This window comes from Antechinus flavipes, chromosome 4, assembly GCF_016432865.1.
Source record: "Antechinus flavipes isolate AdamAnt ecotype Samford, QLD, Australia chromosome 4, AdamAnt_v2, whole genome shotgun sequence".
Taxonomy (NCBI): domain Eukaryota; kingdom Metazoa; phylum Chordata; class Mammalia; order Dasyuromorphia; family Dasyuridae; genus Antechinus; species Antechinus flavipes.
The window spans coordinates 93,430,549-93,445,659 of NC_067401.1; the positions used below are offsets into that span (position 1 = coordinate 93,430,549).

General features: G+C 29.1%; 1 protein-coding gene across 1 annotated transcript in view; it reads right to left on the bottom strand.

Annotated features, from left to right (window-relative positions):
- RYR2 (ryanodine receptor 2) overlaps nt 1–15,111 on the bottom strand; it is a 522,738-nt gene that overhangs the window by 369,002 nt on the left and 138,625 nt on the right. Inside the window, exons 18-22 of the mRNA XM_051996568.1 lie at nt 12,537–12,655; nt 11,934–12,067; nt 9,958–10,199; nt 4,770–4,962; nt 1,933–2,149 (exon numbers count right to left, since the gene is read on the bottom strand). Of these exons, the coding sequence (XP_051852528.1) occupies nt 1,933–2,149; nt 4,770–4,962; nt 9,958–10,199; nt 11,934–12,067; nt 12,537–12,655 (905 nt within the window). The remainder of the gene's footprint in view (nt 1–1,932; nt 2,150–4,769; nt 4,963–9,957; nt 10,200–11,933; nt 12,068–12,536; nt 12,656–15,111) is intronic.

Sequence of the window (15,111 nt, forward strand, 5' to 3'; positions counted from 1 at the left end):
GCTAATATGTGATAGAGATATGTAACATGGTTCTGACAACAGTTTTCTGTCCATAAATTTACAGCTTTCTATCACTGATTATATTAATTTAAGTGAAAGTCTGATAAGCCATTACAATTAGGGTAAAGAAATCCTAAATTAGACATTCTATATGATTTTTCTTTGGATGATACATTTTAGGGTTTGTTTCTTGTTTTGGTAACAGTTTCAGCTTACTATGTAAACTGATGAGCCAAAATGGGAAAAACGATAGTGCAACAGTTGATAGGTGCATAATTTACCAAGAATAAATTGCTAGACATCATTTATTCAAAAATAGTCATTCAAAGTTCACACTGTAAATGCTCTGAATGATAATACTGATCATATGTGAGAATTTTATGATAATGAATTTTGTACCTTTTCAGAGTCTTTCCAAATAGTTCAAGTGTCTAAACTAGTTTACTCATATTTCTCTGAATTCTACTTATTATATTTAATATGTAATTGAGAAGTAATTTTAATGAATTCCACATATGAAGTTTAAAAGGATTTTTAAAAATAGTGTTGGTTTTAATTTATCATTTTCTTTTTCATAAAATTGGTTAATAAAATTTCCATTTAATTCAGTCAATATGTAATGGCATACATACAGTTTCTATTTCCTTTCTTTGAATGTAAAAGTGATGGCAGTATTAATTATTTATGTCATATAGCAGCACGAATATGCCTGAAGATCCTCTGGTATAACATAACTTTCCACATATATTTCCTTTATATATCACAATTAACTTATTTCCTCTAGAAAGAAAGCTAAGATACTATTTCGTCAACAAAACATGTTCTGTGTTACTAACAAGAAGGTAAACTTTAACTTTAACAAAAAGGTAACAGTTACTTAAATAGCATCAGTCTCTCTGAGGCTCCATTACTATAAAGCAGTGTAAGTCTGGGAAATCAAGATACTTATGAGACTACTTTCTGTTCTTTGTATGCATTTGTAAAAATCTATATATTGGAGTCTTCTCTAGGCTATCTCGGGTTATAAACATATGTTATACTAAGGATATGGGGTAATGCTGACTGTCACAAAATTGATAAAAGCAGAATTCTTAATAATGTTTGAGCATTTCCCTATTCTTTTAAACATAATAGTCTCAGAAGCCATGAGACCTTGGCATTTAGTATTATGGAACTCTGATAACTTGCCAATTTTAAGTTGTGGAAAACAATTAGTATTATTTTTCTTAAACTAAAACTATTAAAATAAAATCATTTATGTTTGATAGGCATGCCATAAATATATCACCTGAAAATAATATTTTGGATTTTATTTGTTTTATTGCTCAATTAAAGAATCCAAAGGCAAGTAAGATGAAAAAATGGACAAGTTAATTTCAAAGACAATTTTTCCTCACTAGCAACTACTATACAAGTTCAGATTCCTTAATCTATATTTCTTTGAAACAAATATACCTTTAGTCACATGATATATTCTGCACTCCCTCAAGTTTTAGAGTTATTGCTATTGCTTTTAAAAGTTTCCACATAGCTATAATTATTAAGTAATTTTTTAAAAAAGTAACAATCTAACATAATTTTAATATCTAAAAGAAAAAAAAAAGGTGCTGGTTGGATACAAGTTTATTTTATACATTAATTATTATTATTATTATTACTTTTTTTTTTCTGAGGCAATTGGGTTAAGTGACTAGCCCAGGGTCACACAGGTAGGAAGTGTTAAGTGTCTGATACCAGATTTGAACTCAGGTCCTCCTGACTTCAAGGTTGGTGCTCTATCCACTGTGCCACCTCGCTGCCCCTATTTTATACATTTAACTTTTAAAATATCGTTTAATAGTAAATAAAAACACTAAAATAATTAGAAACACAATTGTTCTAGTGTATCATTGGCTTAAAGAAATGCAAAGTGTTAGAAGATTTTTTCCATACTTGACTAGTATCCACAGGGATTGGTGTGAAGGCTGCTTGTGACAAAGAAACAGTAGGGCCCAGCAGATCTCTCGAGTATGTTCGGTCTTGCTTGTATTCTCGACTATGTTCCACTTTCAATTTTTCTTTTGGCAGGACAGCTTCAAAGCAAGGAGCATAACCAGGTGGAGGAAGGAATTTGAATTCTCCATGTCGACCTCCAAGAAGAAAACGTACCCTGAAAATAAAAAAAGTAGTGGAAAATTATAATTCTGACACAAATATTAAAACAGTCGTTCTTAGATAATAAGTTAACTACTAATATATAATTAGTACTATCTAAAGTTACCATTTTTACAATCATTAAATAATAAATCAAATTCTCTTTAGTGACTAAGAATTGCCCTAATAATACTCCTTACTACACTACTCAAAAGGCAAAGATGTCAGATTCAGTGGATGAGAATGAATAGTGAAAATTCATTATTTCCATTGAATAAGCAACTTGAAACTCACATATTTTTCTCCTAGAAGCAAAACAAAACAAAACAAAAAAGCCCAAAAAACATATACTAATAGGCAACAAGAAACAGAATAAGAAGTCACAAAACTTCAATTGACATCCTACCACAAATATTTTCTGGATATACAACTATAGACAAATAATTTAAACTATGAACCTCAGTTTTAGGATCAATAATCATAATAATCCATAACAATGCCTGTGCTACTTACCTCACAGATATTTTGTGGAAAAAAATAGAAAATATTTGTGAAAATATTTTGCTAATTATACAACACAAAAAATATAATGTATTAGTACTGATAACAACCTATTTTAAGTTTATGCAAGGATAGAATAGTAGGTTAGGTAGGATTCAAAATAAATTAGATATTTACTCACTGGCCATAATTTTAATGAAATGATGTTAAGACCTCATTATCCATATGTATATATGAAAAACTAAGGAAATACTCTAGGTTTTTAGAAATTCTTAGAACTAAAAGAGTCTCCTAAAATCTTTTCAAAATATAACCATTATATCAAAAATGGAGGCACACTTCTCAAAGATTTAAATCTCCATTCTTTTAAATCTTGCACATAAGATATGACAAGCTTTATGCAAGGCTGTCTAAGTGGAAGACACTGGTTTTTGCCAAATACATTTAGAATACACGAATATAATGATTTTAAATGTTTAAAGCCTGTGAGGTGACCTTTAAGCTTAAAATGAGATATTGAAAGGAAGAAAAAATAGGTGTATACCAAAGTTACATCTCAAATGAATCAATATATAGAGAGAACATTATCTAATCCTTGAATACAACATTAAGCTTAATATATCTATAAGAAAATAAATATAAACTATTTTAATAACTTCTAGTATGTTCATTCTATTTTTAATTGAATTTAATTGAATTAAAATATAATTTAAATCAAAGATGAAAATTATAAGAAAAATAAAAATTTAAAGTCACTTTGTAGTAAGGCAGTCTAATGAAGTCAGAACTTTTCATATATATTGCAATTTGATTCTTATCACTATTAAATACTGTATACTTAAAATGAGGCAAAAATTTTAGAATGAACATACTAGAAGTTGTTAAAATAGTTTACATTTGTGTTTTTATAGACACAGCAAAAAGCTCTCATGACAGAGAAAGGAATTTAATTTTTCTTAGCTACTTTCCCTTCTTTTCAAATGGTAATGCTTGGCTATAACTGATAAACTGCAAATAACCTCCCAAATATTAAAAATTTAATTTCATTCCTGAAGAAACTTATGATGAATCTATATTACTCAAAATCTATAAAAGGCACCTATTATATTTTTACATTATAATCTAGCTGGTAGAGTGGATAAATGCTGAATCTGGAGTCAAGAAACACTAAGTTCAAATTTGGCTTCTAAAATTTATTAGCTGTGTAACCCTAGAGAAATCAATTAGCATTCATTTACCTTAGTTTCTTCACCAAAAAAAAAAAAAAAAAAGAAGAAGGTAATAAAAGCATCTGCCCCTCAGGATTGTTAAGAAGAACAAATGAAATAATAATTGGGAGGTACTTAATACAGTGGTGGGCACACAATAAAAGCCATATAAATGAGAGATGTTATCATTATTGTAAAATCATTAAAATGCCCATAATATGACAACTGGGTATCATTTATTAAATCAATTTTAAAAATAAATGATCACTTTAACTTTGATTTTTCTTTTAATATTACCAAAAATAAAAGGAAAGAAAATCTATTTTTTTTGTGTAAAAGGATTCATGTTATTTTTTACACTGATATGTATAAATACCTAGTATGTCAAGTGTAAAAAGCACTGGATAACATCTAAAGATCATACCTTTGGAGCTAAAAGGGAATGAAGAGACCATCAATTACAGCCATGGTGAATTGATCATTCATTGAAATGATTTTGACATGAACATCCACCAAAAAATGATACTTGTGCAATAATACATACTCCTTAAAGCTATGACAGATAAAAGTTAGGAGTTAAAGACTTTGAGAACTAAAAGAAGACAGGTGACAAATTAAGGAAAGGTAATGAGTTTATAATTAAAAGAAGGAAGCATACAAAGTATATTACATTTTAAAGAGGAAAAAAAGACTTGAAATATTTCTAAAACTAGGTTGACTGAGCTAATTTCTGCTCTGTTCACTTCTATGTAGTAGAGTAAAGTCAAAAGCCACAATCACTTAACCTTTTTGTCTTTTAGGGAATAGGGAAAATGTAGTTAAGCAATCATGCAAAAGTGAGAAGAAAGAGTTAGAGATGATAGGGAAATAACTGTAGAGTTTTCTTGAGAGGAGAAACAAACAAAAAGCACCACTAGAAATACTAACTTTATTCCTGCTGAGAAACTAACAACTGGAAAGAAGAGGCCATCAATGTTGAAATTCTCAAACATTCCTTGAACTGGTTGTCCATTGATTCGGAATGAAATGCTTGGGGCACTTAGATCTAAACAGCAGCTGATGACATCATCAGTTCGCAATAGGTGTTGATTTGGCGAACTCACTGTTCGTGCTACGCAACCTATTGAGAGAAAAATATTGAGCAGAGATATACCTTCTGAAATATCATTCCCAAAGACTTCAATAAGTAATGAAAAATATATTTAAAATATGGGAATACATTGATTTTAAATGTTTAAAACTCCTATTTGTCAGATACTTCCTAAAAATATACTGATATTACATTAATATATAGTTAAATTTAGATTAAATCTAATAATTAGACTTAGTCATAGAAGATAGTTGATGATATATACTTCATTCCTCTTGATAGAGAAATGTTGAAAACAACAGGTTAGAATGCATACACTGTCAAGCAGAGACAATAAGTCAATTTTGCTTAACTATTTTTAGTTAAAAATAAAGATCTAATGGTGATATAAAAAAATAAGCATATTATTTTTAAGGCATTAACAAAACTTTTGAAAACTGTGACTATATGGTTCATGCTCTGTAATATAACAAGGTCCTTCTGCGATTTATGGTAATAAGTTGTCTTGAATAGAACCTAAGATAGAACACCTTTATGTCAATGGAGAGCATGATGGACTACTATTATCTAGTGCATAAAGAAAGCAATTGCATTCTACATAGTATATTATTATAACAAAAATGAACAGTTATGAAAACAATAGTATAAAGTGACATCAATGGATTTCATTAACTTTGAGTTAATTATGTGAAAATAAATCTGCTCTTTCACATGATGTGGACTGCATTCTCTAGTCTAGTGGGGGTACCATTTGGTAATACAAAAAGGAAATAAAGCTAAATTCCTGCCCTGCAGAAATATCCTTACAGTACATATGAGGAAATATTTTTAAGTTACTAACCAAAAAAGTTAGTCACATTAAAAACTAGACTAGGGCAAATGGAAGTTAATGATGCTATGCCACCCAAAATCAATCAAACAAACTAAAAAGGATGAAAACATGGAAGAAAGTGTAAAATACCCCATTGTAAAAACAGCTGACCTGGAAAATAGATCCAGGAGCAACAATTTAAAAATTCTTGATCTATTTGAAGGCCAGGACCAAAAAAAGAGGCTGAATAGCATTCTTCAAGAGATCATCAAGGAAAACTGCTCTGATATACTAGAAACATAGGGGGGAAATAGTCATTGAAAGAACCCATAGATCACCTTTGCAAATAAATTCCACAAGAAAAAGAACCCTAAGGGACACTGTTGCAAAACTCCAGAACTATATATTTCAATGAAAAAATACTGCAAGTTGCTAGATGAAGTAAAAAAAAAAAAATTAAAGAACAAATTAAAAACCCTCAAAATTAAATGCCAAATTATAAATTCTGAAACTCAAAGGAGAGATTAATAAAATTGAAACTAAGAAAACTATTGAATTAATTAATAAAACTAAGAGTTTGTTTTATGAAAAAAACCAATAAAATACATAAACCTTTGGCTAATTTGATTAGAAAAAAAGAAAAACAAATTATCAGCATCAAAAATAAAAAATGGTGAACTTACCACCAATGAAAAAGAAATTAAAACAATAATTAGGAATTATTTTGCTGAACTGTATAGCAGCAAATCTGACAATCTAGCCTAAATGAATAAATATTTATAAAAATATAAATTGCCCAGATTAGCAGAAGAGGAAGTAAATTACTTATAAAGTACTATTTTAGAAAAAGAAATTGAAGAAGTCATCAATGAACTTTCTAAGAAAAATCCCTGGGGTCAAATCGATTTACCAGTGATTTCTACCAAACATTTAAAGAATAATTTATTCAATATTATGTAAATTTTTTTGCAAAAATAGGTAAAGAAGGAGTCTTATCAAATTCATTCTATGACACAAATATGGTATTGATACCTAAATAAAAAAAAAAGCCAAAACAAAGAAATAAAATTACAGACAAATCTCCCTAATAAATATTGAAGCAAAAATTTTTAATAAAATATTAGCAAAGAGATTATACTAATTTATCACCAAGATAATACAGGATGAGCAACTAGGATTTATATCAGAAGTGCAAGGCTGGTTCAATATCAGGAAAACTATTGCCATAACTGACCATATTAATAAGCAGTATCTATCTAAAACCAAGAGCAAGCATTACTTATAATGGAGAGAAGCTGGATTCATTCCCAGTAAGATCAGGGATGAAACAAGAATGCCCATTATAACAACTATTATTCAACACTGTACTAGAAGTGTAGGTTTTAGCAATTAAAAAAAAAAAACTAAAGGAATTAGAATAGACAATGAGGAGTTAAACTATCACTTTTTGTAGATGATATGATGATATACTTAGAGAATCCTAGAAAATCATCCAAAAACCTACTGGAAAACAATCAACAACTTTAGCAATATTGCAGGATATAAAATAAACCCACACAAATAATCAGCATTTCTATATATTACTAACAAACCCCAGCAGCAAGTGACAAAAAGAGAAATTCCACATAAAATAACTATAGACAAAATATTTGGGTGTCTACCTACCAAGACAAACCCAGGAACTATATGAACACAATTACAAAACACTTGTCACACAAATAAAGTCATTTCTAAATAAGTGGAAAAATAACAACTGCTCATGGGTAGGCTGAACAAATATAATAAAAATGACAATTCTGCCTAAATTTGTCTATGTGTCCAATGCCATACAATCAAACTGCCAAAAAATATTTTCTAGAACTAAAAAAATAATAAAATTCATCTGGAAGAATAAAAGGTCAAGAATACCAAGAGAATTAATGAGAAAAAAAAAAAAAAAGAATGGTGGCTTAGCAGTACCAAACCTAAAACTATATTATAAAACAGCAGTCATCAAACCATTTGGTACTGGCTAAGAAATATAGTTGTGGATCACTGGAATAGATTAGATATATATGACAGAATAATCAAGGCCTAAAAGTAATTTAGTATTTGATTAATCCCCAAACACTAGCTTCTGAGATGTGAATTCACTATTTCACAAAAATTGCTGGAAAAACTGGAAAATAATGTCAGAAATTCAGAATAAAACTACATTTCACAGTTGATACCAAAATAAGGTCAAAATGGGTATAAATTTTGGGCAAAAAGTATCATAAGCAAATTAGGAGAATAAGGGATAATTTACCAATAAGATCGTTGGAGAAGGAAGGGTTTTATGAGCAAAGGAGAACTAGAGACTATTATGAAATACAAATTGAACAACTCTGATTACATTAAAAAAATCTTGAAGACAAGTTATTCTCTGAAGCCAAGCAGTGAGGAATATGAATATGATTGTCTCTTTAAATTGACCTTAGCTCTCATTTTCCCCTTTTGGAACTTAACTTGCCAGTCAATAGCATAATAATAGAATTTTTTCCTCTTGATTTGGAGAATATCTAAATCTGCAAATTCTTTTTTTTTATATTATATTATTTATATTTATTTTTATATATTTGTTATATAAATATATTTATAATTATAAATGTATTTATAGTATTTATATTATTATTATAAATAATATGTAATATATATTATATATATAAATTAAAATAGTCTTCTGCTAATATTAAAATGATTTTTCTTTTCTTCAACACATGCCACATGCAGCCCCCAGTTTTGTTTACTAACTCAGAATTAAGATTTTTTTTCTTTTTTTCTTTTTTTAAAAATATTTTTTATTTTATTTTATAATAACTTCATATTGACAGAATCCATGCCAGGGTAATTTTTTTTACAACATTATCCCTTGCACTCGCTTCTGTTCCGATTTTTCCCCTCCCATCCTCCACCCCCTCCCCTAGATGGCAAGCAGTCCTATATATGTTAGATATATTGCAGTATATCCTAGATATAATATATGTTTTGCAAATTCTTTTGAGACAATCTCTGATACCAGCCCAAGATTTCAATATACTTTGGGAATTCAAATTTCTTTTCCCCAACATTTGGTGGCCTGTGTAAAGATAGTCCTAAAACTACAATATATATGAGGTTCAGTGTTTCTACACTCCCATAGCCCATTCTCATGACAAAAATTAATTTAGACATTTCATCCTCTATCCATTAACCTACAAGATCTTGACAAAATAATAACAGAACTGAACCAGAACAACAGAATAACAGTAGGTCTATAGTAAGGAAAATAATGATAGAAAAGGATGAATGGAATAGTACCTTCAAAGTTCAACTTATTATAAATCTTTAAAGGTCAAAATGATTTCATGATGGTGAAAAAGTAATAAATGATAGAATTTATATTGCATTTTAAGGTTTATAAAACTATTTTATAAATGTTACTGCATCAAAAAACAATTATTATCATCTTCTTTTTACAGATGAGGAAATTTAAAGAAGGTAGAGCTTAGGTAATTTATCTAGAGGCACAAAATCAACAAGTATGTGAGACAAGATTTTTAACTTGTTTTCCTAACTATAAGTTCACAGTATGCTCATTTCTTTTTCCTGTTTTTTTTTTCCTCTCTCCCATGGTTTTTCGCTTTTGTTCTGCTTTTTCTCTCTCAACTTCATAAATTCATAAAGCAATTTGTGTTAAAAATAAATTTTAAAAATTTATCTAAAAATAAAATAACAGTAGACTGTTTAGTTCATGAAATTCACTATTAATTCAATTTCTATTAATCATCTTTATTATTCTGAAGTATCTTTACATTATTTCTGAATTTATTCTTGGATTATTTGGCCAGAAATTAGTCTATTTTCATACCTTTTAAAGCTAGAAATCACAAAATTTGGGTATATCATTGAAGGGATAAATAAGTTACAGTCTCAAATTAAAACAAATTGGAATTATTTAAATACACATGCACATACACATTATTCATATACAATGTAACATTTAAAATAAAATGTTTTAATTTTAGTATCTTTCTTTTGTCTTCCATCTCAACAGATTTTGCCTTTTACTAACGTTAATACATTCTTCAAATATCAGATGTTTGAATACTATATATAACAACTATATATATATATGCATCTCATAAAGTTGCAGAAATTAATTATAAGGGCAAAAAAGCTTGCTTTCAAACTTTGTGAAAGCATATGATATTTACCTGACCATAGATGAAGTCCATCGAATCCGTAGGAGAACAAATCATCTCCAACACCATTTCCGCCCCATTCTTCACCACCCCCAGGATAGGGTGAATAACCTTCTGTTGAAGCCCAACCTACACGGAGATGCGTTGCTTCAGCTGTCACAAAAGGTTCTGTGTGGTCTACCATGAGTTCATAGTACCATTTCCTATATTGAGCTGATCCTTCACTGATGCCAAGGAAAATATTGGGCCGCATGCTTTTAAGAGAAAAAAAAACAGTTGAAAAAAATTTAAGTATCTATTATAACTTAGTTTATAGTACTTTTCTTGAATTATACTTTTCTGAGAAGAAATAAATCAAAGCCATATCATTTATTTTAACATTCACTGATTTAGTATACAAGTATATTCAGTCTTGACCGTGAACATAATTCAATAAACATAATGTTTGATGTTCAGGGTAAATTGTGCTTACACTTCTGATTAAATCACAATTCAAGAGTTTAATGTTGTTGGGATTTTTTTTATCTTAATTACCTTTCTATGATATTTGCAGGAGTATATAAGTAATGACTCTATTTTAAAATTAACTCTCTGGGCAAAAATATGTGCAAGACATTTTTTAATTTAATCTGCATTACTAATATTTTCTCCATCATTTTTTAAAGCCTAATCAGGACAAATAAAGGATAAATAAATCCTTGATTTGTAGTGTCTGCTGATTTCTGAAGTTTTACTACTCCTACAAAATTTAACAATTGGCTTTCAAGAGCAAGTTAGAATTGATTCTAGAATATTTCTGCCTATTTTGCATAATATATTTGAGTTCATATGTTAGAAAACAACAGAAATTAGTTCATGAATGATAATCTTTTTAATTAAAAAAGAGAGAGTAATGCAAACCCAAACCAAAATTCTTTGAATGGAAGCAAAACATCAAATTTCTACTATAATATTTTTCTATTACTTCTGGATAACATATACAGTTAAGTAAATATGTTTTCAAAATATTGAAGGTAATTATAATAGAAAAACTAACTTTTTCTTTTTCTATAATGTAATTCTGGAACTAATTACTTTTGGCCAGAGATGATGGCATGTTTCATTCTCTCACAAAAATGAACACCATGAAATGCGAGTTCCTTGAGGAGAGGCCTGTTTGCTTTTTAACTGTTATCCACTGCACTTAGTGAAGTATCTGGCATATGGTATGCACTTGATAATTGAGGTTGGCATATTAAAATTTAATCATATTTTCAATATCTTCTAGGAACACACCAAATCATCCCATTTTACTTGCTTCTTTGACCATTTATTTACTTTCCTTGATAAACTTACTCCATTAAACTTCAGGTTTATTTAGCTATTCAGATGACTTATGATAAAGATAAACCCCTGACTCAATTTTGAGCTGGCATAATATACCTTTTTCCCAATTTGTCCATAACAGTGGTAGTCAGGAAATACAACTGCCTCTGAAGAATTAAAAATAAGTATCACACAGAAGATAATGGAGAAGTACATAAAACCTGCAATCAGTGAGTCACTTCAAAGATTAGGAGTAAAAGATAACATAAGGAATTTTATGATACACAGAAAAGGTGCTAATTACATATAAAGAACAAGTGATAACAAATGAATAATGACTGCTTTTTTTTTTTTAACCATATAAATTGAAAATAAAGAGAGTCTTCAGCACATCTAGGTAGACATCCATGGTAAATGTATGGAAATATATGGACAAGAGTTATGTAGGGTAGATAAACATAAAGGGGTTGTAATCTGCATCACTGGAAGGAACTCTAGAATTATTAAGATCACAAATCCTTTTCAGTCTTGGACTAAGGTGAATACTTTATGAATATCATTCATGTAAAATAATACTTAAAGCTGTTCAATTAAAAAGTTAAAAGATTCAGCTTCTAGAAAAGAGACTTGGTAACTCTATATATCATTAGACTTTATTTTAAAAAAAGAAAGAAAGAAAATACCTGCTCACGTGATTCACAAGACGGGTCTGGAGTAGTAGATCTCTTCCTGGTAGAAGGTTGTCACAGATTAGATGCTGATTAGAGCGGACAGCAACTCCATGGCAAACACAGAGAGAACACAAGACATCAAGAACCTATAAAAGAAAACAGCTTTCTTTTCATTTTATTTATTCTTTATTTTTCAAGTTCAATCAGTATCAATCACATTAGAAAACAGCAAACATCCTTATAATTCCCTAAGTTCCAAAACTTGAAGCTGCCCAACAGTTTCCAAAAATTTCATCTATAAAAATTTAATTGCTATGTGAATGAACATTCATTATTCCCAAACGTTCTTATAAGACTATTGAAAGTAAATAATAAAATAATTCCTTATAAGGAAAGGTTGGGGGCATGTTTAAGTTTCTTTTTGTTAATGCCTCATTCTTTGCTCCCATAAATTAGGAAACATTATATTCATTCATTTTAACATAGTCTACAAAGTACCATTTGACATGTCACTAATCTAAGTGGCATAATCCCAGTAATACTGCCAAAAAAAAAGACTCATTCTCCTATTTTGCTATTGACTTAATGTCAATATACACACATAATCTCCCTCACCTTGTGATTTCGTCCATGTTTGTCTAAAAGTGAGATAATGGATTTAATATGTCCTTCTTTAATAATATTTAGAGCTTCTGGACTTTCCACCAATACACAGTGTAAAACTTCAAGAATCCCTAAAGACAAAACAAAAGAAAAAAGAAAAAACCAGGGATTTTTAATCTATTCTTTTCATTCTCTATTCTAAAAAACAGATAACCAAAAGAAAATATCCCCAAGAAATATTCAATAGAATGAGAAATTAAACATATGTTTTAGTAAATCTATTTTATATTTATTTCTTCCTATAAGCAAATGAACACTTCTTCAAGAGTTTATCAAGATTATCAAGAGTCATTCTCACCATGAGCTTTAGCTCTGATAGAATATTCTTCATATTATATTTGGTCTCATTCAGAAATATGTTCTATAGCAATTGTCAGTATTCTATCAAGTACTCTGATATCTTATTTTAGACCAAGTGCAATTACTGAGAAATGAGCCTCAATGTGGAATTTAAAAAGAAAACTAATGAACAGCAACAATAATTTGATATTTTATGTATGTATATTTGTATATATATAAAATATATATTATATAAAACATGTGTTATTAATGTTATAGATAATATTTAAACATACATATACTCTACATTATACTACACTATACTATGCTATGCTATGTTATGTTATGCCCTACTCTACTCTACTCTACTATACCATACTATACAATGGAAGCAGCTCAGTGGCTAAGGAAATGAGCAGAACACTGGGCCTAAGGTGAGAAGATTTGAATTGGGTCTAAGGTGAGAAGACTTGAGTTCAAATCAGGTCTTAGTTCCTTTCTAACTGAGTGATCCTGGGCAAGTCACCTAACCTCTGCCTTAATCCACTGGAGAAGGAAATGGCAAGCCATACCACAATCTTTGCCACTGTCAGCAATATGGTCACTATTGGCGTGTTATGGTCTGACAGTAATGGAGAGTCAGGTACAACTGAAATACTATGTTATGCTATATTATACTTACATATTATTATACTATACAAAGAATCATAGACAATGAATTAATAGCAATACTGACAACATATGCAACAAATGGTACTACAAATAAATTCTTAAAAGAAAATTAGATGAGAAGTATAAATAAATAGAAAATATATGGGAGTTGTATAAGGGAGGATGGTAAATCAATGGCAAGGAGGACTTTAATTTAACCTTCTCAAGGCTATCTAACTTTTAAATAAATAAGAAAGAAGTTTAGGACTTAAATAAAATTTTATTTAACTTAGATAATATAGGCCTCCGGAGATTGCTGAATGGGAATATAAAGAAATATATCTATTTCTCAGCTATGCATGGAACCTTCTCAAAAATTGATCATGTATTAGGGCACAAGAACCTTACAAAAATGCATTATCCACTGCGCCACCTAGTTGCCCCCAAAATTTTATTAAAGATAATGATAACAATGAGACAACACCAAACTTTTTGAGATTCAGCCAAAATAATACTTAGAAGGAAACTGATATGTATAAATGGTTATATCAATAAAAGAGAGAAAAAGGAAAAGCAACATATTGTGTATACAACTAAAAAACAAACTAACACCCTTGTAAATAAATATCAAAATAAAAATCATGGTAATAAAACTTAAAGTTTAGAAGAAAATATCGAGCTATTGAATAAAATTGAATAAAAATAGAAGCTGGGTTTTTTTGGGGGGGAATAGATAAGCCACTGGGTAATTTGATTTTAAAAATAGCAAACCAAATCAAACTATCAGTATCAAAACTGAAAGGGGTGAATGTACAAACAAATCAACATAAAATTAAGGTAATTATTAGTATCCATTTTGCCCAATTATTTGCCAAAAATTTTAATCATATAAATGATATGGATCAGTATTTACAAAAATATAAATTAACAAAAGAGAATTAATAAAGGAGCAAAAATAATACACAAAAGGAATAAGGTGAGGGCCATACAGAAGATAGAACTTGAATAGTTAAGGAGTATTGACAAGGGAATCACATGAGGGACTTTTTGTCAAACAGAGTTTTTGCTTGTGTATATTAGGTCAATTCAAATATAATTCATGACAGTTTAACTGAAATAGATAAGTATTTTCATGAATATAACTTGTCCAGATTAACAAAAAAAGAAATAAAATATTTGAATAATCCTATTTTAAAAAAAATTAAATAATGCATAAATGAACTCCTGACCCAAAAAACACAGCACCAGTTGTATTTATAAATGAATTATACCAAATATTTAAAGAATACTAATTCCAATATTACATAAACTATTTGAAAAAAAAACATAAAGAAGTTTGTCAAATTTCTTTTATGACACAAAAATGGTCTTGATACTTGATTCAAGGAGAGTAAAAACAGAGGGGAGGAAACTATTCATGAATTTCCTTAATGTATATTGATACACAAATTTTAATGAAATATTAGCAAAGATAATAACATTATAAAAATCATATGCTATGAAGAAGTGGGATTTATATCAGGAATATTGGACTGGTTTAATATTAGGAAAACTAAGCAAATGTATCATGTAACAATAAAATCAAAAAATGATATTA